Raw genomic sequence first — 25732 nt, 5'->3', positions numbered from 1 at the left:
CCTAATTCAGTTCTAATAATAATTGTAAATGTGAGCCATATGCATCTTAAATGGGGAAAGATGTGAAAATTAGAAGTTATTACAATCTTTTCTTGTTTCTCGGGAGCTCATGACTCTGTGGTCACTCTTCTACAGCATAAATTATACTCATTATTGTTGTAGTATTCAGAAGAAGCTGTAAAATGTGGATAGAAGTGGTTAAAGTGGTTTGTAAGTAGTCAAACATCCCGAGTCCTTTACCAGTTCAACCCAGTTCTTATGCACTTAGGTAAATAAGTAGAAAGGCTTCTTGTTCAGGCTTGCTCTATGTGAACCTGACTGTTTTGCTTGGCTGGCTACTAGGTATTCTCTCTATTAACCTTGCCACCCTTTTGTAACTGGTGCATTTAATTATCAGTGGGATGCTTTAAACAGGTAGGGGGACTGATAAGAGCAGGTAATCTGCTTGCTGGGGGAGGTCAAAAGCAACTGTTGACATCTTGGCCTACCTACTAGCCTTTAACAAGTGGGGCTCCGTGAGAAAATCGCTCTGTAACCAGGTGAGGTGCTGATTAAAGTGCTGTTGTCGTGTGATGCACCTCAGCAGCTGCAGTCACCTAAAATCATTAGTTTAAAAAGAAAGATCTTACGTATAACATCATACAATATAAATGTATGTGTTTTAAGAAGAGCAGTGGGAGGGATGGATCTGAAGTCACCCCCCTCTAACTCAGTACATTGTTTCATTAATGCATGCTAGTTTTATGATTGGAATACATTGTAGCCTGGCCACCCAGACAGTGACATTGACTGCTAATATTAACCGAGAACAATAGCGTGGCCATACTGACTGCAGGGAGGATTACAGAACATAATGGGGCCTATCCAAAAATAATGCTAATACAGGACAAGCAACAGGAAGCAGCAGTAGACTCAGCATTGCTCGGCTCCCAGACAAACCATGGACTTACTTCACACAATGACAACTTCAGCACATTATGTATTCACAGGACACTCATTATTCCAGCAAGTTTGACAGATCAGAGATCAGGATGATTTACTGGATGCTTAAGCGCATGCATAGTTTGGATAGTGGTAATTTGTGTCCATCATTTGGCAGGAAGGAGAAGCTGTGTCACAGAAACGGACTTCAGTTACTGACTTGGCTTATGCCAAGCTGGAATGGTGGGTGAAAGTCATTCCTGTAAGTTGCCAGTGAATTAAATTTGTTTTTGTATATTCTTTGAATGGCACTGAAGTGTTTACGAGCACTGACAGCAATGGAGGAACTGCTCAAAACAAACAGCAAAAGAACACTGTGCTTGCATTTTCACCCGGGCATATTCTGATGAAACCTGCCTGTTTGAGGTTCAGTCTAGCACTTGGTCAGGGACTCTGAAGCAGAAGATCACTACAGCTTGCTTTGCCTGTATATACAGGGTTAAGAGAGTAACAATTTATGGGTTGTTACCTTAGTCTTCTGTAGGCTGGCCCATAGAATTGCTTCCTGACTGTGTTCAAGAAAGAATCAAGAGAATTGTTTCCTGTTTTTCCTCCAAATACGTAATTTCTCTGGATGAGGAACCAGTTGCCTTCAGCTCCCATGGAGGAGCACTCTGTTGTCAGGGTTCACTGGCTGACCGTGGCATGACGAGGTGACGCATCTGCACGGCGGCGTCACTGACTTGCCATGCGGCAGCAGGAGCATGCAAGTGAGAGTCCTGCTGACTTTTAGGGGAAGTGGTTTTCTGACTAGCCTCAAATGCGCTCAGAGTTGCCCTCTTTTCCTGGCTTTTGGGCACTCTGAACTACTACTCTGTTTCTCCATTCTTTGTCTCATCCCCTTCTAGCTGAAGGGCAGAGAGACTGCAGCAGCTCCCTCAGTGTGCTGTGCCCAGCTCCTAGCCTTCTTCCTAGTGGTGCAGGCACAGTCTGAGGACTGTTCTCAGATGAGTCTTCACAGCTGTGCCTGGCTAGGAGTGCATGAGGAGAACATGGCTGAGCTTAACCTGCTCTCCTTGTTTGGCAGAGGGGAGGAGCAGGCACAACGTTAAGAATGCAAACTTCCCACTGCATTTGTCTAGTCATGGTTTCACATGCTCAGCAAAGCTCTTGCTTGGTTTAACCACAAGGCTAGAAGGGAAAGAAGTTTGACAAGTTGCAGCCTCTTTCAGAAGGAGGCTGTCCTTTTGCTAATAAGCCTGATGTTTCAGTCTTCCTCTGTAACTCTGAATCGCAGAATGTCTTTAGAAGCCGAAGTACAAAACCACCTCTCTTGGGTGAATACCTGGGTGAGGAGAAGAAGAAATAGTAGAGAAGAGAGCTTTGAACACCTGTTGTTTAGCTGGAGCTGCTATTATTTCATTTAAATAGCTAGAAAATATGCTGCATTGCTCTTTCAGGCCTTTAAAAGCGACTTTCTTTGGATTTCAGCGTCTTCAAAGCTTTCAGTGAGTTGTATTGTCAGTGGACTGAGGCTAACTCGTGATAGCTTGTCACTGAGGGAAGCAACCCTTGCACATGGGTGCTTGCATTATTTTATTTGGAGTGTGACCTCAATCATTTCCATCCTCTCATAGCTTAAAACTCATAGGACTTCAGCTTAAATTTGACCATGCTGCCTTTCAGCCCTCTGGGTGGATCAGAGGGGATGTTGTGCACACTGTGCAGGCTTGCTGTTCCTTTCAAACTGCCTTTCCTCTCAAGTCAGAATCCCTGCCTTCTGGTCAGGCTCAGTCTTACAGTGGCTAATTGGGTGTGACTCCAGAAAGTTCACTGCTGCCTCTTTGCTTAGGACATTGCTTTGATGGAATAAGGTGCACGATGTGGAATTCTTGTGTCTGGATATATATATTTATTCAAAGATGGGCAGAGGTCAGCTGTGGGCATGGGAAAACTTAAACCTCCTCACTGTAAGTAGTCATTCCTGAGATATCTTAATTGTTGATCTATAGAGTGGGGATGATATGCGCTTTTAAAATATAACAATGGTTCAGTCTTTGCACAGAACTCTTTTTTGGGCAGTGGTGGAGAGGCATTGGCTGGAGTTATGTGATGGCTGTGTTGCTGAGGGGCGCTTACTGCTGTTGTGGGGATGTGGGTGTCTCTGCTTTCTGCATTGAACACAAAGTCTTGTCCTTTCCCTGCCCCATGCTGAGAGGGACTGAGCCTAGAGATTAAACTGCCATTCTTGATACCTTCCCTTTTCAGGATGGGGATTCCTTATTTAAAATATGTCAGATGAGGTGAAAGGGGGCACATAGAAACAAGGGAGTTGCTAGGGTACGTCTTCCTGCATTTTATTTCTACCCAGTTAAGCAGAAGCTCTTTACTTTGTAAACAAACTCCTGTTGGAAAGTGGTCATGCAGGTATCTAGCAACATTAGTACTTAAAGCCAGGATTCAGCCTTTCCTTTCCTTAAGGGCTAGGTGTGTTGGTAAACAGTGCTGAGAACCAACCCGTAACTGTTGCTATGAGTTTAGACAAAATATCTTCCAAAACAATTATGCAAGGCCGAAAGGAAAACATCCTTAACTTCATTGGAAATAGTGCTAGTTTTCATAATTCATTCTCCATATCGTAACACTTTTTTTTCAAGCTTGCAGAAACACGTTGTGCCTCTCAGTGTTTGCAATTAAACCAGTGAGAAAGCATCCGTGATAGTGCAATGTGCACCTCTGAAATGGCTCAGGAGCGCTATTTGAGTTTTGATTTTTACCTTTGACTTGTGAAAGAACTTATTCAGTATGCTTTCAACGGTGTTAAATGATCACATCGCGCTTTGTTTTGTTGCAGAAGTTTCTTCCAAGTTGAGGCACTTGTTCTAGACTAATAGCAAATGTGTCACTTTCATGAAATATTAACCGAAAATGGTGTGGCCAATGCAGCCTCCCTGTAAAAGTCAGGATGCATGTCTCAGCTCGCCCAGCTTTGCTTACTTTTTGAAGCATTTTCCCACAGTTATCAGTGAACAAAATGGAATCCTAGTCTGCTTTGAATATGAAACATATTTAGGCTATATTCCAAGCTGGTGTCCATCACAAACTAGGTTTTCATTCAGAGGCTGCATGCTGTGTCCAGTCGTGAGAAAACAGTCTGCCTCAGCCTCCTTTTTGTTCCTTTTTTGTTTTGTTTTGTTTTCCTCTCCTCTCAAGGAATTTGAGGTCTGCCTTAAAGCAGCACCTTCTAGCAGCTTATTCTCAACTTTATTTTGGTTTCTGGTACAGAAAAGGTGTTAAGGGCTGCAGGCCACTACTGAGTGCCTATATAATTAAGAAGAAATAAACCTTACAGTATACAGCTTCTATGGCAAAGCATCAAAGCTCTTCATGGAGAGAGTTTATATTTGTTCTGTTATTGTTCTCACCAGAAAGATGTTACGTTTATTACTTCATTTGTAGTTCTTAATGTACTTATCAAATCAGAGTGTGTTGGGTTTTTTTTATTTTTCTTTGACTGTTTTTTTTTTCATTTTGAAGGCTTTTTTGAATCCTTCTTTAAGTTTGGCTGTGCCTGGCTATATGGCAATTTTGAAAGATACAGCTGAGTTAATAATATCCCAGAGTAGGGAGGGGGAAGGGAATACATCTTAATGGCTCTTGTTCTCAAGTTAGGATTGAAGATAAGGTGGCTCAGATGAAATAGCTGGCATCAGTCCAACCCATGGAGTCGCTCTTGATTAGTTTATGCTGATTATTATTACTGGAGTGCTAGGGAGCTCATTGGCAGGTTAGTCTGTCTGTAAATGTGACACGGGGTGGATAGTGCGTCTTCCCTTTCCCTGCTCTCCCAAATAGCTCGATTTTAGCCTTTGTTTTACAATGCATCTCTCTTAGCCCACCCCCTTCCCACATCCATCAGTTCTTCCCTCGGTTACCTGATACTTGTGGGAGCTGCGATGGCCCTCGTGCAGACAAAGCTTTCAAAGGGGGTGCTGAAAAGCAAAGTCCCTAGAGATTGTACTGTCAAGGCAGAGCACAGTAATCTTAGCAACACTTCTTGCTTTCAGGATGATTGGGGGCAGGGAAATCAAGTCTACTTTTCTCAAAGTAAAACTCTTTTGAAGCAGTTCTTGAGAGTGCTGGTTCTTTTTCGTTGGTGGTTTTTTGGGTTTTTTTTGGTTTGTTGTTTTTTTTTTTTTGGTTGCTGTTATGCTAGTTCAGTGTCTTCTCTCTTCAACGTGCAGTATGCAATTCCACACGTGCTCAGCTGTGGCTACAGCATAGTGTCAAAGGCTGGACTTCCTGGTTAAGTACATAAGATGCATTAATGATGACAAAGATGAGCTATCTGAGGTGAAAGGTCTCGTAAGTCAGACTGGATAAGGTAGCTTATGGGGTTTCAAGAAGATCACATTTGTCTCAAGTATAACCTATTACCTATTTCTGTTTTCTCGGGCACAGAGCAGGTATTTTTTGAATTTGAATTGTATTATTGTTTTTCCTTCAGGTTCCATGCGGCTTTGAAATTAACTCTTGTTTCTCTTTTGCAGAGATCCTACACGCTGCTTGTTGAGGCATGGGATTACAATGATAACTCTACGAGTAAGTATTTGTTCCTCTGCTTTAATTTGTTTGGACTCCTTGATTTCCTGTCTATTGAAAGGTATTTGGCAGTCTACCCAGCTTACTATGAACAGTGAGGAGTGTGATAAGCTCTCCCACAATCAATTCACAGCAACTGCTCCGGGCTCTGCACTAGCATGTCTCCTTATTTCCTGTGGAGAGTGAGTAGCTTGCTCACTTAGGCACTAGCAGTTTCATGCCTAAAAATAGATGCTGTTAATTCTCACCTCATCCTCAGGGAGAATAAAGGCCCAGGAGTTTCTCTTGTTTTGTTTTGTGTTGTTTGCTTTTTTTAAAGAATGATATTTAGAAGCATAAGCATTGCTGACTAGGGACCTCCCTATAGACTGTGTGCTTCTCAAAATTGAACACACTACATTGGAGAAAAAAAAAAAAAAAAAGCCAGGTGATCCATTTAATGACTGTAGAAGAGGAGGAGAGGCAAATGATTATCAGTTCTTCCTTGGGGGTTGGATGTCTACAGACATGTATTCAGGAACTATAAAAATGTTTAACACCTGGTAGAGGTGGCTGGAAATCAAGGGTGGGAATCTTTCCCTTGGAATGTCTTTTGGCTGGATGAAGTTTTCTGCTGAGCTTTTACCATTGGCTAGAAGAAGCTATGTAGTCTCCTGGCATTATGAGCTGTTCTGTATACTGCATACTGTTACCGAAGCAGGTATGCAAAACTAGCTCTTTTTTTTTTAACGTAAGGTTTAAATAGTGTGTGGTAAAAGCCACAGGAGAAACTATGAACTTGTAAACTTTTGACATGACAAGCCTTTTTCTTCAACAAGGAAACATCAGCACTGTGGCCCATCTTCCATAAATCTTACAGCAGCTTGTAGACCCCTTTGGACTGAAGTGGTCTTCACAGAAGAAAGGCTTTATAGAAATGTGCCCAGTGCTGTGGTTTTCTGTTCACGTTTTAATTGGTGAAGAATAGACAGTTTGGGAATGGCTTTTTGAGTCCAAGAACCTTTCTACACAGATCTACTTAGTGGTGTCTGTGATTTGCTTTACAACCTGCCACGTTCAACACTTTTGCAGTTCCTGTGATCTCAAGTTCTACTCCTGCACAGTCATGGAGATGTCTGGGAAACCTCTTGGCTCTTGGTTAAATGTGTTTTACGGAGAGGTAGAAAATAGATTGCTTCAGCAGCAGAGTTGTATTAAAAATGGAAGATGCCTGAATTCAAAATGAAGGTCTTGTTTACAGTAGGATCTGAAGATTTTTTTCAGACTGGGTCTCTGCCACTTTTACTATTATTAGAGCTCATCTTTTTTCATGAAACAACTGCATTTCCAAAGCTACACAATGAACCCTTTCTTTGCTTTCATGTTCTGGAAGGACAAATGTCTTCAGACAAAATTGCCTCATTTCTCAGCAGTACATTTGACCAAGTGCAGACAAGTTCTTATGTATGTCCCTGATTTGCATTTCTGCACTAGCCTTGTTGTCGTACATCCATCTGTAGGTCACTTCAGTCACAGTACTGCACAAAGCCTTTTCTTTGTAAACTGACTTTACTTACAGTCAGCTTTCCCATAGCTAAAGAATGTCGTGAAGATCTAGCTAAGGAAATAATTAGAACTAAGCAATTGTCATCATATAAAGTGGTGAGCCTTTTTATTTTTAAACCCAAGATTTTCTTTCACACTAATTACTATTGAATTGGTAGCTCTCAAAAAAGTGAGTTTAGTAGGCTTTGTGTGTTTTGCAATAGTTTGAGCATCCTTCTGATCAATGTAGTCATTAGGAGATCCTAGAATGGATGCTTCCTTCCCCTCTCTACATTCCACTCCTCCTACGTTCCCTTAATCACATACTCCCTCTTGTCTCACTTCCAAGAGTGTCTTGCAGTTAAATTCTGGCCCTGTTGAAGTTGATGAGAATCATGCTTTGCTGGAGCCAAGATTCAATGTAAATAGTTTCCTTACTCTTGTTCTTCTCTAGATTCCATCCTGATACTGTCGCTTCAAACACAAAGCTAATGGGGCTGCCACTGCATCTCAAGCTGTGTCAAAGAGCTATTGTAAATTACTGGTATCAGTTGCATGTGAATTCCAGTTGGGCATGAGAGATTTCAGCACAATGTAAACCAAGCCATAGCTGGAAATTGTCTGAAATGAAACTTTAAAAAATAACTATGCTGTCCTTGGCCACCCAAACTGCTTAGAGTGGATTTCTTTGGTTGTTTAGTTCGGTTTTGCTTCCTGATGCTTGATAGCTGTAATTTCCAGAAACTAGACCACTGAAAGGCACAGACAGGCAGTAAAAATAGCTAATTTCGCTAGAAAGTTGGATAGAGTTGCTCACTGAATAAACAGACAGATTAATAGCTTTAAAGTTCAGCCACAGAAAGCAAAGGGAAACAACTCAGTGACAGCAAAGTGCTGAGAGGAAGCTAAAGATGTACAGAAAGCCACTCTCTTCCGCTTCGTCAATTTCTAATTGAATTATGTTTCCTCTAATCTTTCTATCAAAGCATGGGATTTTTAGTCTGATGATGTCAAGGGAATTACGAAGATCCCTTTCTTTCAAGCCCGATTGAATTCTTGTTTTAGTAGCCAATCTGCTACGTTGGGGTTGCACACTTTAAAACTTAAAAACCACTGTCAGTGCAGGCTAAGAATGGAAGAGTTGTTGCAATGCCTTCCCTGAAGTCTGGGTCAGCACGCTTGTGTAAGTGCATACTGACAGGTGGGAATAAGGAAGGGTGGAGAAATCCTTATACAAGAAGGAACATGCCAATACTTCATTGTGAAAACTGTGGGTGATGGCTAATGGAAAGGGATCTTAAGTTTGTCAGACTGAATTTCAGTGTGTGGTAGTAGCTTTATAATGTGTATCAAATCAAAGGCATTTTAGCTGTGATTCAAAGTGAAATTGCAGCTGGCTTTCATCTGTGTCCTTAACGAAATGAAGTCCAGTGGACTAAAAAGGGTGTTTCCATTTGAGCTCTTATCCACAGGCTGAACTCAGAGGAATTGGTGTCACAGATGTACAACAAGGACTAATGAGCTGACAGATAGGGGAAGAATGATAGAGCAGAGGCAAGATCTCTTTTCCAAGGTGATTGTTTTTCTGGTGCCAAGGACTGAAATAGTTGTCTGTGTGATGTTCCTCACAGAGAACAGGAAAAGTCTGGAGAAGCAAGTGGGAGGGTGTGCAGCACTAAGTTAAGCACCATTCCCTTTCTGCTACTCAGAGGAGAAGAGGAATAGAGTTGTTATACTCGCAAGAAACAGGATGTCTTTATGCACACACTCAGTATTTGGGGAAATGTATTCCCTTTCCAGCTATGCTGTAGATCAGGGTGTAATCTTGGCAAGTGCAGCAAAGCCATCTCCAGCACGCATGAGTAGAACTGTAATCGCTTGACTAGCCCCATTCAAGGCAAATAGATATGCATCTGCTTAAGTACCTCTTAGAATTAGTAATCTTGTTGATGAGATCTAAGAGCCTTACACCTGCACAGTACAGGGCATGATATTGCTCTGGATATACCAGTATGGAAAGTCCTTAGGTATCTAAATTAATAAAAGCCTGCATGCTTTTGAAAGTCTTCTGCAAAGATGTGAGATCGGGGACTTAGTGCCAATGAATAATAAAAAAAAGGATTTAATTGGAAAATATAAAACGAGAAATACCAGAAGATGCATTAGAAGCTGTTGCCCTTAATTTCACACTGTAAACAGTTAGTGAATGCTGGAAACTTGAGCCAAGAATACTCATAAAAAGTGGTAAGTGCTCACTTACGTATACAGACACTCTTCTGTGGTTGGGGAGCAAGCACTTTGATTCTCAAAACTATAGACAAGTAGGCAGGATCTAGCGATGGAGTGACAGTAGGTATCAGTCCTGCAAAGCCTGTCTGGATGTTCTTTTTGAAAGCTAAAAATCAAAAGACTTTAGCAATACATTTAGAAGTGTTTTACGTTAAATACTGCCCGTGTGTTATGTCAAGTGTTGTAGCAGCTTCATTAGTCTTCAGCTCTTCCATAAAATCTCCAGGGTTTCTTTTGTGTTTGTCAGAAGAACTAACTGAATGTGAATCCACTTCAGTTCTTCACACTTGAATGTGCCAGTACTTCCCGCGCCGCTCTGTAACATCGTTGGCAAACTGCCCTTCCACCTAAACTTTTCCTGTGGCTGGATTATGGTCTCATATACAGAACAATGTAGCCTGGTACTTATTTTTGTTTGTTTTTTTACCATGTCTGTAAGGATATTTTGGCTGTTTTATGATAAACTTCAATTCGGCAGTCAAGTGCTTGCTAGCAGCGTGTCGTAAGACAGTGTTAGATCATTTAAGTCACAAGACCTGAACTACAAAGTGAAATACCGCAGACATATACAATGTTCCAAGCTAATGTGAAATATTATTATTTCAAGCCATAATTTAGACAGTTGTAGGGCTCAGAAAGCCAGAAAACCTTTGCTGGAACTAAATGTCAAGTACAAAGTCTAAACTTTGAAATGCTCTATGGAGAGAAGGGGATTGTGTAGCAAATATATCCCGTAATTTGAGTTCTCTTTTTGGAGCCCTTGCCGTCTTGAATTTTTGGTGTCAGCTAATATCTGAAGGGGAGAACTTTCATGGTATTTTTCAGCCAAAACTCGTGGATGTTGACCAAAGTTGCTAGTTTTCAATATCGTGTTTACACCAGAATCCCAGAAGGCAGCAAACATTTGGTAGTGCTTATGTTCAGTTTGTGGACATTGCTTTATTAGGATTTTGTAATATGACTTTTTTGTAAACATTCTGGTTAAAAATGAAATCAATACCAGTAATGGAGGAGCAGGGCGAGCCGCGTTACGTACCGGCCTGTTGGAGCTTGGGGAAAGAGGAGCTGAATCTTCTTTAATCGCTAACTGTACGATTCTTATGGGATGTCTGGATGCTGAGAAAGGGATAAGCGATGGGCAGTAAGCTATCAGTTCCTTCTGACTTTCAGCTTTATTTGGCTTTATAGGCTGTATATGCATTTCAGTTACTGGTCTGTAGCTCCAGGGCAGCCTTATCTTACTCTCTAAAATGGAAAATTAATAAAACCAACTGGCTATCTTGGAGAGTCTTGTCTGCTAAGCTAGAGATATGTAATGGGAGGCAATGATACCTAAACAAAGGTTTAACTCCGGTGTCTCTTTTAACATCTAGATCCTGATCGCATAATTGAGAAGGCATCCCACTCTGGCATGATCAATCCAAGCCGCCAGTGGCAGACACTGAAACATAACACAGGAGCTGCCCACTTTGAGTATCAAATCCGTGTGACCTGTGCAGAACATTACTATGGCTTTGGATGCAACAAATTTTGTCGACCGAGAGATGACTTCTTCACTCACCATACCTGCGACCAGAATGGCAACAAAACCTGCTTGGAAGGCTGGATGGGACCAGAGTGCAACAAAGGTTTGTGACAAGTGCCTGAACCCTGGATTATTAGTAGGCTCGGATAGGACTTGAGTTCTTTGTATCCACGTTGCAATTTAGTGATCAGTTTGTGTTGACAATAGGGCTGAGGACTGATGGGATGTGAGTAACTCGTTACACAGGGGCAGGACAAGACTAGTTTCTGCCTTGTTTTTAAAATCTTGGAGAGATCTTGCTAGTACTGGGTGCTTAGCAGATGTGTTCTTTCTCTGAGCATCCACATCTTTGCCCTTGGGAAGAAAACCCAGCCCACTGACTTCAATGGGAGTTCTGTTGCTGACTTCAATGGCAGGATTTCCCCTTTGGTGCAGAACTTCAAGACAAGCAGGAAAGAGAGACTTGTTTCAGAGCTGACCTGGCAAGTGTGAAGCTTTGGTCTTTGAAAAGTCCCCAGGTGTTTGTTCTACCTGAGCTGATGTTCAGCATGTTTATTAGGGAATGGCAACTTCCTAAGTAATTTCAGAAAGAGAAAGCAGGACTGTGAATAGGAACAGTCTATCAGCATGTCTTGCTGACTGAGTTTAACTGCAATTTGAATAGACGCTCATCTTAATATCCTGTCTGTTCAGAGATAGGTCTCAAGTGTAAAGAGAAGTTAAAAAGTTGCTTTGAATTAGATGTAAAGATAGGCAGAGTGTGCCAGTTCACCACAGAGGAAAATAAACTTGTAGACTCGGTGACTTGCAGCTCAAAGGTAAAATGGTTTCTTTTGCATAGGAACAACTCTTTGAACAGTGCTAGGTATGATTTCTCTGTAAATCTAGCTGACAGATTTCATATCACAAGGAGCCACCTACTTTATTTATTTTTTCATTTTCTAATAGACTTGATATGAGGGACGTGTCAAAACCTTGGACTTAGTGGGATTACAGTGGTGGTTAGAGATTAAAACCTTCCCACCAGTGTGAAGATGCAAAAAAGCAGGCTGCATGCTGATGTTCTTTTGTTTTGTTTTTTAACAGCTATTTGTCGTCAGGGATGTAGCCCCAAGCATGGCTCTTGCACAATTCCAGGAGAGTGCAGGTAAATGCTCCCCTCTCTCTCTCTCCTTGTCCCCACCAAGCAATTAAATGAGTGATGCTGAACACAGTAGGATTGTGGAGGGAGGGTATTTTTGGAGCCATATTTTTGAGCAAGGCATATTATTCATGCAGACTTGCCCAGAACAAGGGGGGGAGCAGGCTTTTAATGCATTGCTAATTTGAAGCTTTTGGTTTGTGAAATGGTGGCATTTTGAGGGCTGGGGGAGAAGTGGAATAAATCAAGTGAATACTGCCTAATGAGCACTGACTAATTGCTTCTGCTAAATAGTGCAAATGCCTTATGGGTTGGGTTTTTGTTTAGTTTTTATTTTTGGTTGTTTTTTTTTTTTTTCCCTCCAATATCCTGATTAATAGGCTGTTTCAACTACTAGCTTGAAGTACAGTGTGGCTTTTCTCTCTTTTCTCTTTCACTCACATTTTTCCCCCTTTCTCCCTCCCACCCCTGCTTTCTTCCATCAGAGGCAAAAGTCAAGCATTCTTTAGAATAGGATTAGTTAAATCTTTCTGTTCTTTTACCATTGTGAGCCAGGCTCGGAGTGCTGAGAGGTTAATAGCTGGGATGAAATCTTGTCAGTAGGCTCTGATGAATGCAGAATTCTGCTGCTGTGCTTTGAAGTCCATTCTGTCCTGGCAAGGACACAATGAGAAGCAGAGTTTATCCATAAACCAACAACTAAATATTTGGAGTGCTTCAAAATATACAGCATATATTTATGACACAGGGAGGTTTTCTCAATTACTAATACAGGGTTAACAAATATTAAAACGTCCTCATTCTTTATGAGCAGACTGCTTGTTTTCACGTAACCCTTTCTCATGCCTGTGTCTAAGGAATAGGGAGCTCAGCACTTCTTGGGCTACAAAGGAGCAATATTGATTCTGTGTAGGAAGGGTTAAAAGTGAAGCTTGGCTATTCGTGAGTAAAACACCGAAATCTGGAGGAACAGAAGTCTTTTTTTCTGCTTAACAAACATACTGCTGCATTCTCCATTGCTGGAAATGTTTGCGTGAAGTGAGCTGCTTTTCTTTCTAGATAAGCTGTAGTTCAAACAGGAATTAAATCTGAGGTGTCTGACAGTCTGTGTTATATAAAAGGTCAGCCTAAATAATCACAGAGCACTGTCTCTGTAATCTGTGTTTTAAAACAAAACAATTTCATCAAGGAACTTTCTGAAAGTAAGGTAGGAAGTAACTTCTCGTCTTCTGCGAGCAGCGTGACAAAGTGAAAGTCAAGCCATGGGATGGGCTTATTCTGGGTTATGCTAGGAGATTTAAATGTTGAACAGCGCTGATATGGGCTGGTAAACCTCCAAAGCACCACATGGATATATTGCAATTTAAAAAAAAAAACAACAAAAGCCAAGCAAGTGATAGGAAGTACTGGGGGTCCAGATGGTGAGAGGAGCGTGTCAGTCAAGGCCACCAGTGATTTTGTGCTTCTGTCATCAGAATAAACATGCCTTGTAGGGTTGCTGTCTCCTAGTTAGAACAACAGGCTTTGTTTCCACATTTTTTTTTCCTTTCTCTTTCTAAGTCTCTTACCTCCCACTCACTGCCCAGACATGCACTAGTGCTCTTATTTACTTAAGGTGCAACTTTCCCACACTTGATTTGCATAGTCTTGAAACAATGCTGTCCTTCTGGTGCTTTCAGATAACTTCTGCTTGCCAAGTCAGACCAATATCTTTAAAGTGAACACAGAAACAAGATTTTATTTTCTTTTAAGTTCTGATGAGTCATATGGCCTGTATGTTACAAATGCAACAGTTTAAAAATAACATCCTAGCAGAAACTGCTCTGGGTTCTGGTACAACAGACAACTTGCAAACATTCTTAAAATATCCTTTTCTCACTTGGTGCAAGTTACTTTCTTCAACGCAAGTCTGCCAACAAACTCAAATTTACTCATGGATTATTATATAGAGAAAGTTAACTTTGTATTTCTCATAAGAAACTGTTGCATACATATTATTAAACAGGAATTATTACCACGAGTCTTGTTCTGGAATTGATACCTAACTTTTTTTTTTAATGCCCATAGAGTTTGTCCCATTTTGTTTGTTATACTTTGAAGTTGATCTGACTGAAGGAAGGCCTATCTCTGGCTCCACAGCTTATGCTCTTTGTGTGTGTTTTCTTTTTTTTAATTACTTCTGTTTAAATTTGCTTCAAAGAAAATGAATTTAAAAACAAAACAAAACAACTTCTAATTTGTCAGGAAGGAGTAAAATTCTAGGCTTGCGTCCTTGTTTTTGCAGATGAGGTCCATTAGTTTTGCTACCATGCAAGCTCATAGGCAATTTGCTTTCAGTGCAATACAAATTAAAAGGGAATGTTTCTAATTTTTTTTTTTTAATCATTCCATATTATTACAATCTTCCCTATGGAAGAATTTTCCAGGAGCTACTTGAAAGAGGTCGTTTGGCTTGGCCTGACTTTCTTTCATGTTCTCTGCACACAAAGAAACATAACTTGGACTAGCTATTTTCTTATACACAAACTATTAAGACTTTCCCACTGACCCTGAATAGGCTGCAATTGAAACAGCTATTAAAAAAAGTTTAATTAGGATGTCGTTTGTCACCTGAGATTTTGAGAAGTCAGACTTGCCACTGGCTGTGTGTGATTACCCATTGGATAGATTCCTCTAGCTTTTTCCCATGAGAAGAAATTGCCTGTAAAAGAATGGGGGGGAGGGGGGTATTATAAATAGAAAGATTAGCTGACTTCTGTACAGAAGGGGTTTATTTTCATAATTTAGTGACAGCTTAGCGCATAATTGCTGCTGATCAATTACTCTTAGGACCTCTTAATGAAATGTAGTACTTCAACCAACCTTTGCTTTTCACTTCTAACTCGTTTTCCTTGCTTCTACCTATTGATCAGCTTTAATTTGAAGAATTCTTGGTCTACCTTGCTAGTGAGAGCTAAATAAAAGCCTAAATGAACTTTCTTATAAGAGGGCTTTTCTTTAAAAGAGCATCTTCCTTTTAAGAACAGAATTCAATTGATAGTAGCAATAAATACTTAATAATAAATTCTTCTCAAGATATGAAAATCCAAGTTTCCTAAAATTGGACATGTTTTATTATTAACCTGAAAAGGGGACAGAGTAGATCAAGCTCTGAAATGCACTGGCAACAAATCATCTTTGAACACATTCAGAATCCTGCTGTGTGCTGTTTTCTTTAATCTCTTACTGTGGCCCAATCTGTATTTTCTGTGTATGAGTTATAGTGCAGAATAAGGTTAGGTTCCAATGCAGGAGAGAATTCCTAATGCCGTACTGCTGCCTTGCCAACGCTCAGAGTCGGTGTTTATGGTTCAGTTCATCATCCTGCAAACTCAGCATGGCTGCAATGCCTGGAACCTTGTATTTATGAGGATCTCTGGATAACTGTTGTTTCCACTGACTCCCCCCTCCCCTTCCAATTTATAATGCACCCTGTCAAAGCCCAGAGATTGATTTGTAGTGCACACCCACCCTCTCTACCACATTTGTATGAGGCTCCAAAAGAGTATTATTGTGCTGAATGGCCTCATGCTGATTCTCTCTGAACAGTTATTCTTTTGTCAGGAGGCCAGCTACAGAGACCTTGGCAAAACTACTAAAATGTTTGTTTACAAGAAACCATCAAACAAATGTTGAATAGCTTCTCCTTTCCCCTTCTCCTCCTGCACCTCCCCAGTCTTTCTCGAAGCTTTGGAGTTCTGCAGTCCTATCTGTATAATTCTAAAGGGCCGGAGGAGAGGGAGGGCTATTCATTTATTGATTCCCTTTTCTTTGTTCTGATGTTTATATATATTTTATTTTTTTTCTATTAATCGAAGGTGTCAGTATGGATGGCAAGGCCAGTACTGTGATAAGTGCATTCCACACCCAGGATGTGTCCATGGCACTTGCATTGAACCATGGCAATGCCTCTGTGAAACCAACTGGGGTGGTCAGCTCTGTGACAAAGGTATGCTAATCTTGCAGATAGCCAAGGGTAACACTTGAATTTTAACACTGGCAGACTTGCTCGCTTGGCCGTGCACGTGCTCTGCGCACAGTAAGCCTCCTGAAATGTGGGACTTTTTGTCCTCTATCATCTTAGCTGTGCGTTCTCTGCTGTTATGGCACTGTTAGTATATGTGCTTTGCTTTGTCAAGTCCTACTGCTATGTAGGTGCATTCTATAAAGTCTCCAGAGCAAAGCACAGACGTGGTGATATTTCTGTTTTTTCAAACCATAGCTTTTCAACTTTCGTCACCTTTTTGCAGATCTGAACTACTGTGGAACCCACCCACCCTGTCTGAATGGTGGTACCTGCAGCAACACTGGCCCTGATAAATACCAGTGTTCCTGCCCTGAGGGCTACTCTGGACAGAACTGTGAAATTGGTAAGTGTGTGATGCAGCCCTTGAACTGCCACTGGTAGTTAATTATTTTGCTGTTTGGGGATTTTATGAGGTTGGGGAAGTCACTTTCTAATATTAGTCTAATGTCAGGGCTGGCTATAAAGATGAGACTTGCACGTTCACGCTTCATCAGCTTGTATCTCTGAAAATCAGCCTTCTGCTCACCAGAGAGATCACTACAAGTTGCCTAGTTTGGCTCTGACTCAAACAGGTGCAAGTCGAGGTGTTGATAAGCATCGTGGAAGATGACTTCCTAGTAGGTAGTAGCTTTGATTCACAGTTGGCTCAGCAGGACAATGCATCAGGTGCTGGTGGATGTCCAGAGTAGAAGCATGTAGCGGGAGCAGGGGATGGTGTGATGTGATGTTGCTGTAGTCTGTATCGTAATGTACTCCTGTCCTGGTGCAGCGGAGCACGCATGCCTCTCTGATCCGTGCCACAATGGAGGAAGCTGCCTAGAAACGTCTACAGGATTTGAATGTGTGTGTGCACCTGGCTGGGCTGGACCGACTTGCACTGATAGTAAGTCCCTTCAAAATTGTATTAAAATGTGCTAGCTTGCTCTTCTAGATTTGTCTTCCTAATACCTGGTGGACATGCAGGACAGCCTACTTAATGTTTCCAGCTTTAGCATTGGTCTTTACCAGCTATTTAATATTGGGGTGCTGAGGTTTTTGTTAAACGCAAGGGGAAAAAACGGTCAACAGTTTCTAGAGTGAAGTAGAATACACAGTATTTTGTTAGCATGCTGTCAAGTTGTTAAAATACTGGTTTGTATACAAATCTGATTTCCACTTGTGCGTGGTTAGCGGTGTAAATTTCTTCCCCTGTGCTCTGAATGCCCCTTTCTTACTATTATTTTTAAAACTTTTTTTTTTAAAGAGGCTTTTTCCCAAAAGCCCTCTTGTCTCTCTGTTCCTCAGGGCAAATCCTAGTGACAACAACCATTCATCAGATTTATCATTTACTGACATTACCTGTTTGGTAACAGAGCTAAGCTTCTTCTTATTCTGTATTACAGATATTGATGATTGTTCTCCAAATCCATGTGGTCATGGAGGAACTTGCCAAGATCTAGTTGATGGATTTAAGTGTATTTGCCCACCTCAGTGGACTGGCAAAACATGCCAGCTAGGTAAGAACTCCCTTTTTCTTATCCTTATGTTGCTCCAGGTGTTGGGAGTGGCAGGGAAATGCAGGAAGGATCATAGTCCAGCAGGCAAGGGCAGTCATGCCCTTTACTTCAGGCATGTTTACAGCACTGAAGCCTGTGGACATATTGTAGCACATTCAGAAAGCTAGGTTGCAGTGTTGGCAGGACTGGGGCCCAGGACACGTTCAAAGTGTAGAGTAACTGCTCCTGATGCATGCTAGCAGCCAAAGGAAATCATTGACTAAGCTAAACAGACTATAGCTAAACTATAAATGAAGTGGGGAGGGTGTATCCCAATCCCACCCCCACACGTATTTCTTCCTTCAGCCTGTGAGAAAGTTGCTGTATCTCTTCAGCCATGTCAACTCCTCCAGGCCAAGAAGTTCACAGCTGGGTTCCAAAATGTGGATGATCTCATGAAGTGAGCTGTCTGCATTCTTTACACAACACACCAACTCCAGTGACCAGGCTGCAGCACTCCTTGAAAATTCTGGACTGAGATAGGGGGGAGGGAAAGTTGCTTTTAATGAGTAGCTAGGTAATTATCAAATAATTAGCATAGCCTGTACGTTCTAATTACAGAGAAATTGAAATAGGCTTAAAAGACTGATGTTTGATCGACTTTTGTTCATTCAAGTCACACTAATCCACACTGTATAAGTTCCTTAGATCTGAATGAACTGTTGATTATTGCTGTGAAAACAGAGCTAGACTTTTTTTTTCCCTCTTCCTACTCTACAAGCCCTGCATTTGGCCATTCACATTGTTTTTCAGATGCGAATGAATGTGAGGGCAAACCCTGTGTCAATGCCAACTCCTGCAGGAACCTGATTGGCAGCTACTATTGTGACTGCATTACTGGCTGGTCTGGCCACAACTGTGATATAAGTGAGTGTCTCTATCCTTGGGTTTCTTAAATTGTCTGTGTAAATGTATATATTCCGCTGAATTCTGAGCTCGGATTTAAACATCAGGCTGAGTCCCAGCAGCTGATGTTTTTAAAAAGGGAGTAGTTGGTGTGGAATGAAAATACACAATTTTATCAAACTCATTAGTCCATAACCTAGCTGTATTCTGATAAAAATGAGTTAAACAATGATGTGAAGTTTTCCTGCTTCTACTGGAAGTATTGCAAGAGGTTCCCACCCATTATAATAACCTTATCTTAAGGAAGGTGTGCAGGAAACTTGACAGAAGGTTTATCTACTGCAGTTTTAAAGAAATTGAACTCTGTTTCTACAGTAAATAGATTTTTGCTTGCTAACATACTAATTTTATTACAGATATTAACGATTGTCGTGGGCAATGTCAGAATGGAGGATCCTGCCGGGTAAGCCATTCTGGTTTTACTTTACTGTTTCCCAGAGACTTGCAACAGTAACTGAAACATTTGAGTCTAAACACAAGTTGTGTAGAAAATAGCAATTAACTGGCATAAATTGTTGCTTCTTTGAGTTGGGAGGAAGGATTGTCGTGTTATAGCATGTAGGGGTATATGTGTAGAACAATGAGGGCAGAGAAATGACTGCGTAAAAGGACTCTTTCACAACCAGTGAATGAGATGCTTGTGCAAACTATCTATTGTAAACATAGGTATTCCGCTGTAAAATGTGGATCAATGCGTTCTACTCAAAACTACAAACACAAGCCTTTACTGGCTGTGTGTATAGATGCTTTGTTTTAATTCTTCTCCCTTCTTCTTCCCCTCCCTTCCAATTATTACTACCTAGTTTTAATTTGAGCTAGTATCTTATGTTGGTAATAGACAGCGTAGAGGATGTATATTTCTTTTATTCTTTTTTCCTTTAATAAGAATATTTAAAGATAGAGGAAAGAAACATAACTTTAAATTTTCTTGTTTCTTCCCAGGACTTGGTTAATGGTTATCGGTGCATCTGTTCACCTGGCTATGCAGGAGATCACTGTGAGAAAGACATCAATGAATGTGCAAGTAACCCTTGCATGAATGGGGGTCACTGCCAGGATGAAATCAATGGATTCCAATGTCTGTGTCCTGCTGGTTTCTCAGGAAACCTCTGTCAGGTAAGAAGCATGGGTGAAAAGCAGGCCCTCAGCCGGTGGTGTTTCTACCAGCCCTTTGGATCTGTACACTGAATACCTTGCATCCAGTGAACCATAATATAAGTTGTACTTGATATCATTGTCAGTCTGCCAAGAAAGTGACTGATTAGTATATATCTTGTGGGGGAGGGGAGAAGAGCAGGGAAGGAGAAAGCAACAAAAAGCCCTCATGGGCTGCTGCAGATTCTTTCTTGTTAAACAGATCGCAAGTGTTTGCATGTCAGGTTCTGTTGCATGCTAACTATTAACTTTCAGTGGCTGTTTAATATCATGTGTGCTGTCGGTTGAAATAGCTGCAAGTCTAACTAAACTCTGTATGTTATGAACAAGTCATTGAGGCAGTAGATAAAAAGGTCAGATTCTCCAATGTCTGCCTGTCATACTGAAGGAAAACTATGATAAAACTTCAGTCTCACTCAGTCTTTCCCTTCCCTCAATGGTCCCCCCCCCGTCCCCCCCCCCTCCCCCCCTTTCCTTCCTCTTTCCTTTCTCTACACTGCTTGCAGCTGGATATAGACTACTGTGAGCCAAATCCTTGCCAGAATGGTGCCCAGTGCTTCAATCTTGCTATGGACTATTTCTGTAACTGCCCTGAAGATTACGAAGGCAAGAACTGCTCCCACCTGAAAGACCACTGCCGCACAACTCCTTGTGAAGGTGAGCAAAAATGACTGAAAACTGTTTCTTCCTGTCCCCTACCAAAGCCAAAGTAATGTAGCTGCAAAAGTATAAGCAGAGTCATTTTTATAAATAGCCTCTATTTCAATGAGAAGATGAGTAATATTTATAAATAGTAGCTGTTTAAAAGATAGCAAAATATAAATATGTTTTAAATAAGCCACTTTGGCTTAATATATTACAGACTGGAAAGTGGGTCTGGCAATCTTCAGGTAAGATGCTGTGATGATTTTTATGCGTAAGTAATAGGCATAGGGCTTTTATTTTAAAGCTGTAAGCTTAGGTATGTCTTTTAAACTTCCATCTCTGGAAATAAAAATGTTGCGATTAGCTGAAGAAAGCAGATGGAATGGGCAGCCCTCACTCAATTCTTCTGCTTTTCTGCAGTAATCGACAGCTGTACAGTAGCAGTGGCTTCCAACAGCACACCAGAAGGAGTTCGTTATATTTCTTCAAATGTCTGTGGTCCTCATGGAAAATGCAAGAGCCAAGCAGGTGGAAAATTCACCTGTGAATGCAACAAAGGATTCACTGGCACCTACTGTCATGAGAGTAAGAACTGAAAAGTTGTTTTACTGTTCCTTCTGTTTTTGGTTAACTGTTCCATCCTTTCCTCCCAGATAGCTTGAAGGCTTCTTTTTTCTAACCCAGTGAACCTTGGAACTGCGTTAAGTTTTCATATCCTGGTTGGGTGAGGCAGATTGGAATTTGTTAGGCCTTGGGGAAAGTTCACAGTAATGAACCTTCTGGCCTTGAATTGTATATTTTTAAGAAACTTATATATACAAGGTCTTAGGTATTTAATAGTGGGGTTTAACATGGATCTTAAAGGCTTCTGATTTCTTATTTTTATTTTTTAATTCTGAATTGCTGAGCAGTGGGTTCATTCTGTTTTCTCTGCACTGCTTTTGAGCTATTTCTCATCTTGCTTATAACCCTTCTTCTCATAAGGAGCTTAGAAATGGAAGTAGCACCAAACAGCCTTCAGATAATTTCCAGTGGCTACACTTCTAGTTTGATTTGACTCTTTATTTTTTCTCCTTTGCCTTCTCTCTCCCTCTTCCAAACTATTGCAGATATCAATGACTGTGAGAGCAACCCCTGTAAAAATGGTGGCACTTGTATTGACGGTGTAAACTCTTACAAATGTATTTGTAGCGATGGATGGGAAGGAACATATTGTGAAACAAGTAAGTTAACTGTTCTTCAGCATGCAGTAAGATCTCTTGGAGGCATGACTTGTACTGTCTTTAAGATGACAGTGTCCAGTGCCTATTTAACACAAACTTTGCTGCAATGACTGAAGAAGACAAGGTATCTTCTTTTTTTCCTCAGTGAATCCCAGGCTTTTGAATCTAAACCCAAATTACCACACCAGATTCTCCTACTGTTCAGTTTTTCACTCTATGCTTTGGATAACTTCCTGAAAGAAAACCTTAGCATTTGCTTATACTGTTTTAGGAAGGACATATCTGTGTCACATTTGTGTTTTGTCAGCCTTGGGAACAGAAGAGGAGTGAGCACTCCACTCCTATCCTCTGACCAATAGGGTAGTTTATATAATACACATTTTCGCTTCTTGTTTACTGAAACAAAAAGAAAACAAACTGGTGGAACAGGGTGGAATATTCTTCCCAACTGTGTCAGTGCTTAAATCTTTAAAATACTGACTTAAGCATTTAATCCATGACTGAAACTCAGGCCAAAATTAAGAATGGAACAGGCACCTTTCAGGCCATTAAGTGTTTACAGATTTGACAAACATTGCTTAGCTTGTTTTTCCTCTCCTTATTATATCTAGATATTAATGACTGCAGTAAAAACCCTTGCCACAATGGAGGAACTTGCCGAGACTTGGTCAATGACTTCTTCTGTGAATGTAAAAATGGGTGGAAAGGAAAAACTTGCCACTCTCGTAAGTTCAGCACTTCCAAAAATGTAATAGGCATGCTCTGTTTGGCTGCTTAAACTTGTGTAGCATTAAGGAAGCACAGGCAATAAGAATACTTTGGGTTCTTTGTAGGTGACAGCCAATGTGATGAGGCAACATGCAATAACGGAGGAACATGTTATGATGAGGGGGACACTTTCAAGTGCATGTGTCCTGCAGGATGGGAAGGAGCCACTTGTAATATAGGTAAATATCCTGCATAGTCATAAGGAAGCAGATGCGGCACTGAATCTGCGACCTCAGTTTTTCTTCTTGGCTCAGTTTTGATGGCTTTCTAACAACTCAGCGGTAAATCTTGTTTCTGTTACAGCAAGGAACAGCAGCTGCCTGCCAAACCCCTGTCACAATGGTGGTACCTGTGTAGTCAGTGGGGATTCTTTCACTTGTGTCTGCAAGGAGGGCTGGGAAGGACCCACATGTACTCAGAGTAAGTCATCTCTGCTTGAACTTTTCCAGAGTGTTGCATGATGAGAATATTAGCTCATCCTGTCGCTCTTGGAGTTGAGATTGAAACCAGAAGGGAAAGCTTGTTTGATGTAGGTTTTAGCATCACCTGAATCTTTGTTTTTAATGACTTTATGTGATAGAGCCTTGACCTGGGCATGAGAAAGTTGCAAATGAGCTAAGTGGAGACAGATGTTGTCTTGTTTTCTCCTGCATTCTTTTTCTACCAGCAGCTCTGTCTGCTTCCACTTTTTTTTTTTTTTTTTCCCCCCGTTAGATTCTTTTACAACAATCTCTTCCTGTGTACATGTGTTCCACAATGTAGTTAACAAATTTTGTAGTGGAAGCCTGGAATCAATTTAGTAGAGAATTTCAGCATATTTTTGTTAAAGTTGAGCTACGTGTAATTTGGGAAGTAGGGGAAGTTCAATTATTCTTTACGAACAGCAGAGTTGTATTAGCCAGTCTGCATGTTTAACATTGTCTGTCTTCACTTTACAGACACAAATGACTGCAGTCCTCATCCTTGGTAAGTTCAATGTTTATCTTTTATCCTTTTTTGTTGTTATTGTTGTCTTAAAATTCTAGATTTTATTTATTTGTAGCAGTTTCATAATATGCATAATGACTTTTCTTCGTAGTTACAACAGTGGTACTTGTGTGGATGGAGACAACTGGTACCGCTGTGAGTGCGCTCCAGGCTTCGCAGGTCCCGACTGTAGGATCAGTAAGTGTTTCAATGGCACTGAGCTTGATTTTTGTCTTGTTTGAATCTTGTAGTGTGATAATCAACTTAACTGAGTTAAGTGGTAGATTAGATTTCTGATAGATGTCCTGTGTCTTTTGTACCTAGATCCAGATTTGTAGCTGACGTAGGGAAGGATGGGAATTACAATAAAAATGAAAGAGATATTAAAGCCTATTCAGCTGAAGCTGAACTTGGTTCAGCTACATGGGCAAAATGCCTTTCAATATGGTCTTCCCACTTAGAACATGTTTACATGCCATGAGTTAGTTTGATGTGAAAGGGTGCCAGCCAAAAACGTTATCAATGAATAATCCACCTACACGCCCTCAGGTGATGTATGTCCTTCCCTGTAATTTAATAATAATTACAGGTAGGAGGATGCTGACACCTTTTACTCTTAATAATAACCATGGAAATAGATGTTTCATAGTAGCAATACAACTGGAATGGGGTTTAACACTGTTATAGGTTGAAGAATTAAGTAGGTGAACAAAACTGAACTATGTCAAAGAACAGGAAGCATCCTTGTGTGAGAAGGATGTGTCCTTGCCCTTGAAAAGCTTAAGTAGCTATAGGGGTCGGGTTTTGGTCTTGGTTAGTGCCACACAGAAGAGACTTCAAAGAACTTGCTCCAAGATGGTGCTGGTGCTGCTAATAAGAATCTATCCCTGGGTAGACACGAGAGTAAACAAAGCTCCAGTAGGCAAATGCCTTATATGGTTTTTTTTTTGTTTGTTTGTTTTCCCCTGTCATAGACATCAATGAATGTCAGTCTTCACCCTGTGCCTTTGGGGCTACTTGCATAGATGAAATTAATGGATACCGTTGCATTTGTCCACCGGGTCGCAGTGGTCCAGGATGCCAGGAAGGTATTGTGTGATATTGTAGCTGGTTGTACTGCTTGTAGGTGTCACTGCATGTTAATGGCTTGGCAGTTGTATGTGCGGGGAGCAATAGTTATTTTAAAAGCAAGTATCAAGTATCTTGTCACTGAGTTTAGGAACTTAAGTGTTTTTCAAACTTTTTTTAGTTTTTAATTGTATTAAATCTGTCTTCAGTTACAGGGAGGCCTTGCTTCACCAGTATTCGAGTAATGCCAGACGGTGCTAAGTGGGATGATGACTGTAATACTTGTCAGTGTTTGAATGGGAAAGTCACCTGTTCTAAGGTACATCTTTGCTGTGTTCTTGGTTGTTGTACTTCCATCTTTTCTGTAGCCAGTGGTTACCTTATAGTGGTATTTGTTCTCTTCTAGGTTTGGTGTGGTCCTCGACCTTGTGTAATACACGCCAAAGGTCATAACGAATGCCCAGCTGGACATGCTTGTGTTCCCGTTAAGGAAGACCATTGTTTCACTCACCCTTGTACTGCAGTGGGTGAATGCTGGCCTTCTAATCAACAGCCTGTGAAGACCAAATGCAATTCTGATTCTTATTACCAAGATAACTGTGCCAACATCACCTTCACCTTTAATAAGGAAATGATGGCACCAGTAAGTAGCAGAACGTAACTTAATATGCTGTGGTACTCACATACTTGTCTCTCTGAGCATGAAACAACATACTCAACCATACTGTAAAAGTACAGATAAAGCTGATGCTCCTTCATTACCAAAAAAACCCCAGAAAATATGGAAGGTTGATACAGATTTCAACCCTACATGTTTTTGTGTCCAGACAGGAATAAAAGCTGGTTTGGAGGGAATTTTATGCTCCCCCTCCTCCTGTTTTAGAACTTCTATTTAAGGGCAAACTCTCCCTTCTGCCTTGATGTAAGAGTGTGTATGTGTGTATTTTATTATATATAACTATATTCTATAAATGCATTTAATATATGTATATATAAAATAAAAACATATGCTTAAAATTTGTATAAGAAAACACATATAACATATCTAAATCATATATATGATCTATATACACATAAAATACAAATGCATAAACATAATACATATATTTATAGAAATATTTTTTGTGTGTATTTATGTGCATATACATATTTAAAAAACAAAAAGCTTTTCTTCATCTCTTCCAGGGCCTTACCACGGAGCACATTTGCAGCGAATTGAGGAATCTGAATATCCTGAAGAATGTTTCTGTTGAATATTCCATCTATATTACCTGTGAGCCTTCACACTTGGCAAATAATGAAATACATGTTGCTATTGTAAGTATTCCTGGAATATTTCTAAATGTCTTAGTAGTTAATTGCCTGGATATATGTGCAACATGTGGATTTCATAAAAAT

The 25732-nt window shown here is 40.6% G+C and overlaps 1 protein-coding gene across 2 annotated transcripts in view; it reads left to right on the top strand.

The window, feature by feature from the left end:
* JAG1 (jagged canonical Notch ligand 1) overlaps nucleotides 1-25732 on the top strand; it is a 36910-nt gene that overhangs the window by 7035 nt on the left and 4143 nt on the right. The window contains exons 3-24 of one of the 2 annotated variants that reach the window (XM_048938322.1): nucleotides 5472-5523; nucleotides 10710-10964; nucleotides 11948-12008; nucleotides 15860-15990; nucleotides 16292-16411; nucleotides 16838-16951; nucleotides 17451-17564; nucleotides 18357-18470; nucleotides 18866-18912; nucleotides 19452-19625; nucleotides 20171-20321; nucleotides 20730-20894; nucleotides 21419-21532; nucleotides 22144-22257; nucleotides 22366-22479; nucleotides 22604-22720; nucleotides 23239-23266; nucleotides 23379-23464; nucleotides 24241-24354; nucleotides 24544-24653; nucleotides 24741-24977; nucleotides 25520-25651. In XM_048938322.1, the coding sequence (XP_048794279.1) occupies nucleotides 5472-5523; nucleotides 10710-10964; nucleotides 11948-12008; nucleotides 15860-15990; nucleotides 16292-16411; nucleotides 16838-16951; nucleotides 17451-17564; nucleotides 18357-18470; nucleotides 18866-18912; nucleotides 19452-19625; nucleotides 20171-20321; nucleotides 20730-20894; nucleotides 21419-21532; nucleotides 22144-22257; nucleotides 22366-22479; nucleotides 22604-22720; nucleotides 23239-23266; nucleotides 23379-23464; nucleotides 24241-24354; nucleotides 24544-24653; nucleotides 24741-24977; nucleotides 25520-25651 (2664 nt within the window). The remainder of the gene's footprint in view (nucleotides 1-5471; nucleotides 5524-10709; nucleotides 10965-11947; nucleotides 12009-15859; nucleotides 15991-16291; nucleotides 16412-16837; nucleotides 16952-17450; nucleotides 17565-18356; nucleotides 18471-18865; nucleotides 18913-19451; nucleotides 19626-20170; nucleotides 20322-20729; nucleotides 20895-21418; nucleotides 21533-22143; nucleotides 22258-22365; nucleotides 22480-22603; nucleotides 22721-23238; nucleotides 23267-23378; nucleotides 23465-24240; nucleotides 24355-24543; nucleotides 24654-24740; nucleotides 24978-25519; nucleotides 25652-25732) is intronic. The other variant, XM_048938323.1, reaches the window with a different exon arrangement.

This window comes from Lagopus muta, chromosome 2, assembly GCF_023343835.1.
Source record: "Lagopus muta isolate bLagMut1 chromosome 2, bLagMut1 primary, whole genome shotgun sequence".
Lineage (NCBI taxonomy): Eukaryota > Metazoa > Chordata > Aves > Galliformes > Phasianidae > Lagopus > Lagopus muta.
Note: the sequence above shows the minus strand (reverse complement) of the source record. Positions and strands in the feature narration are given on the sequence as shown.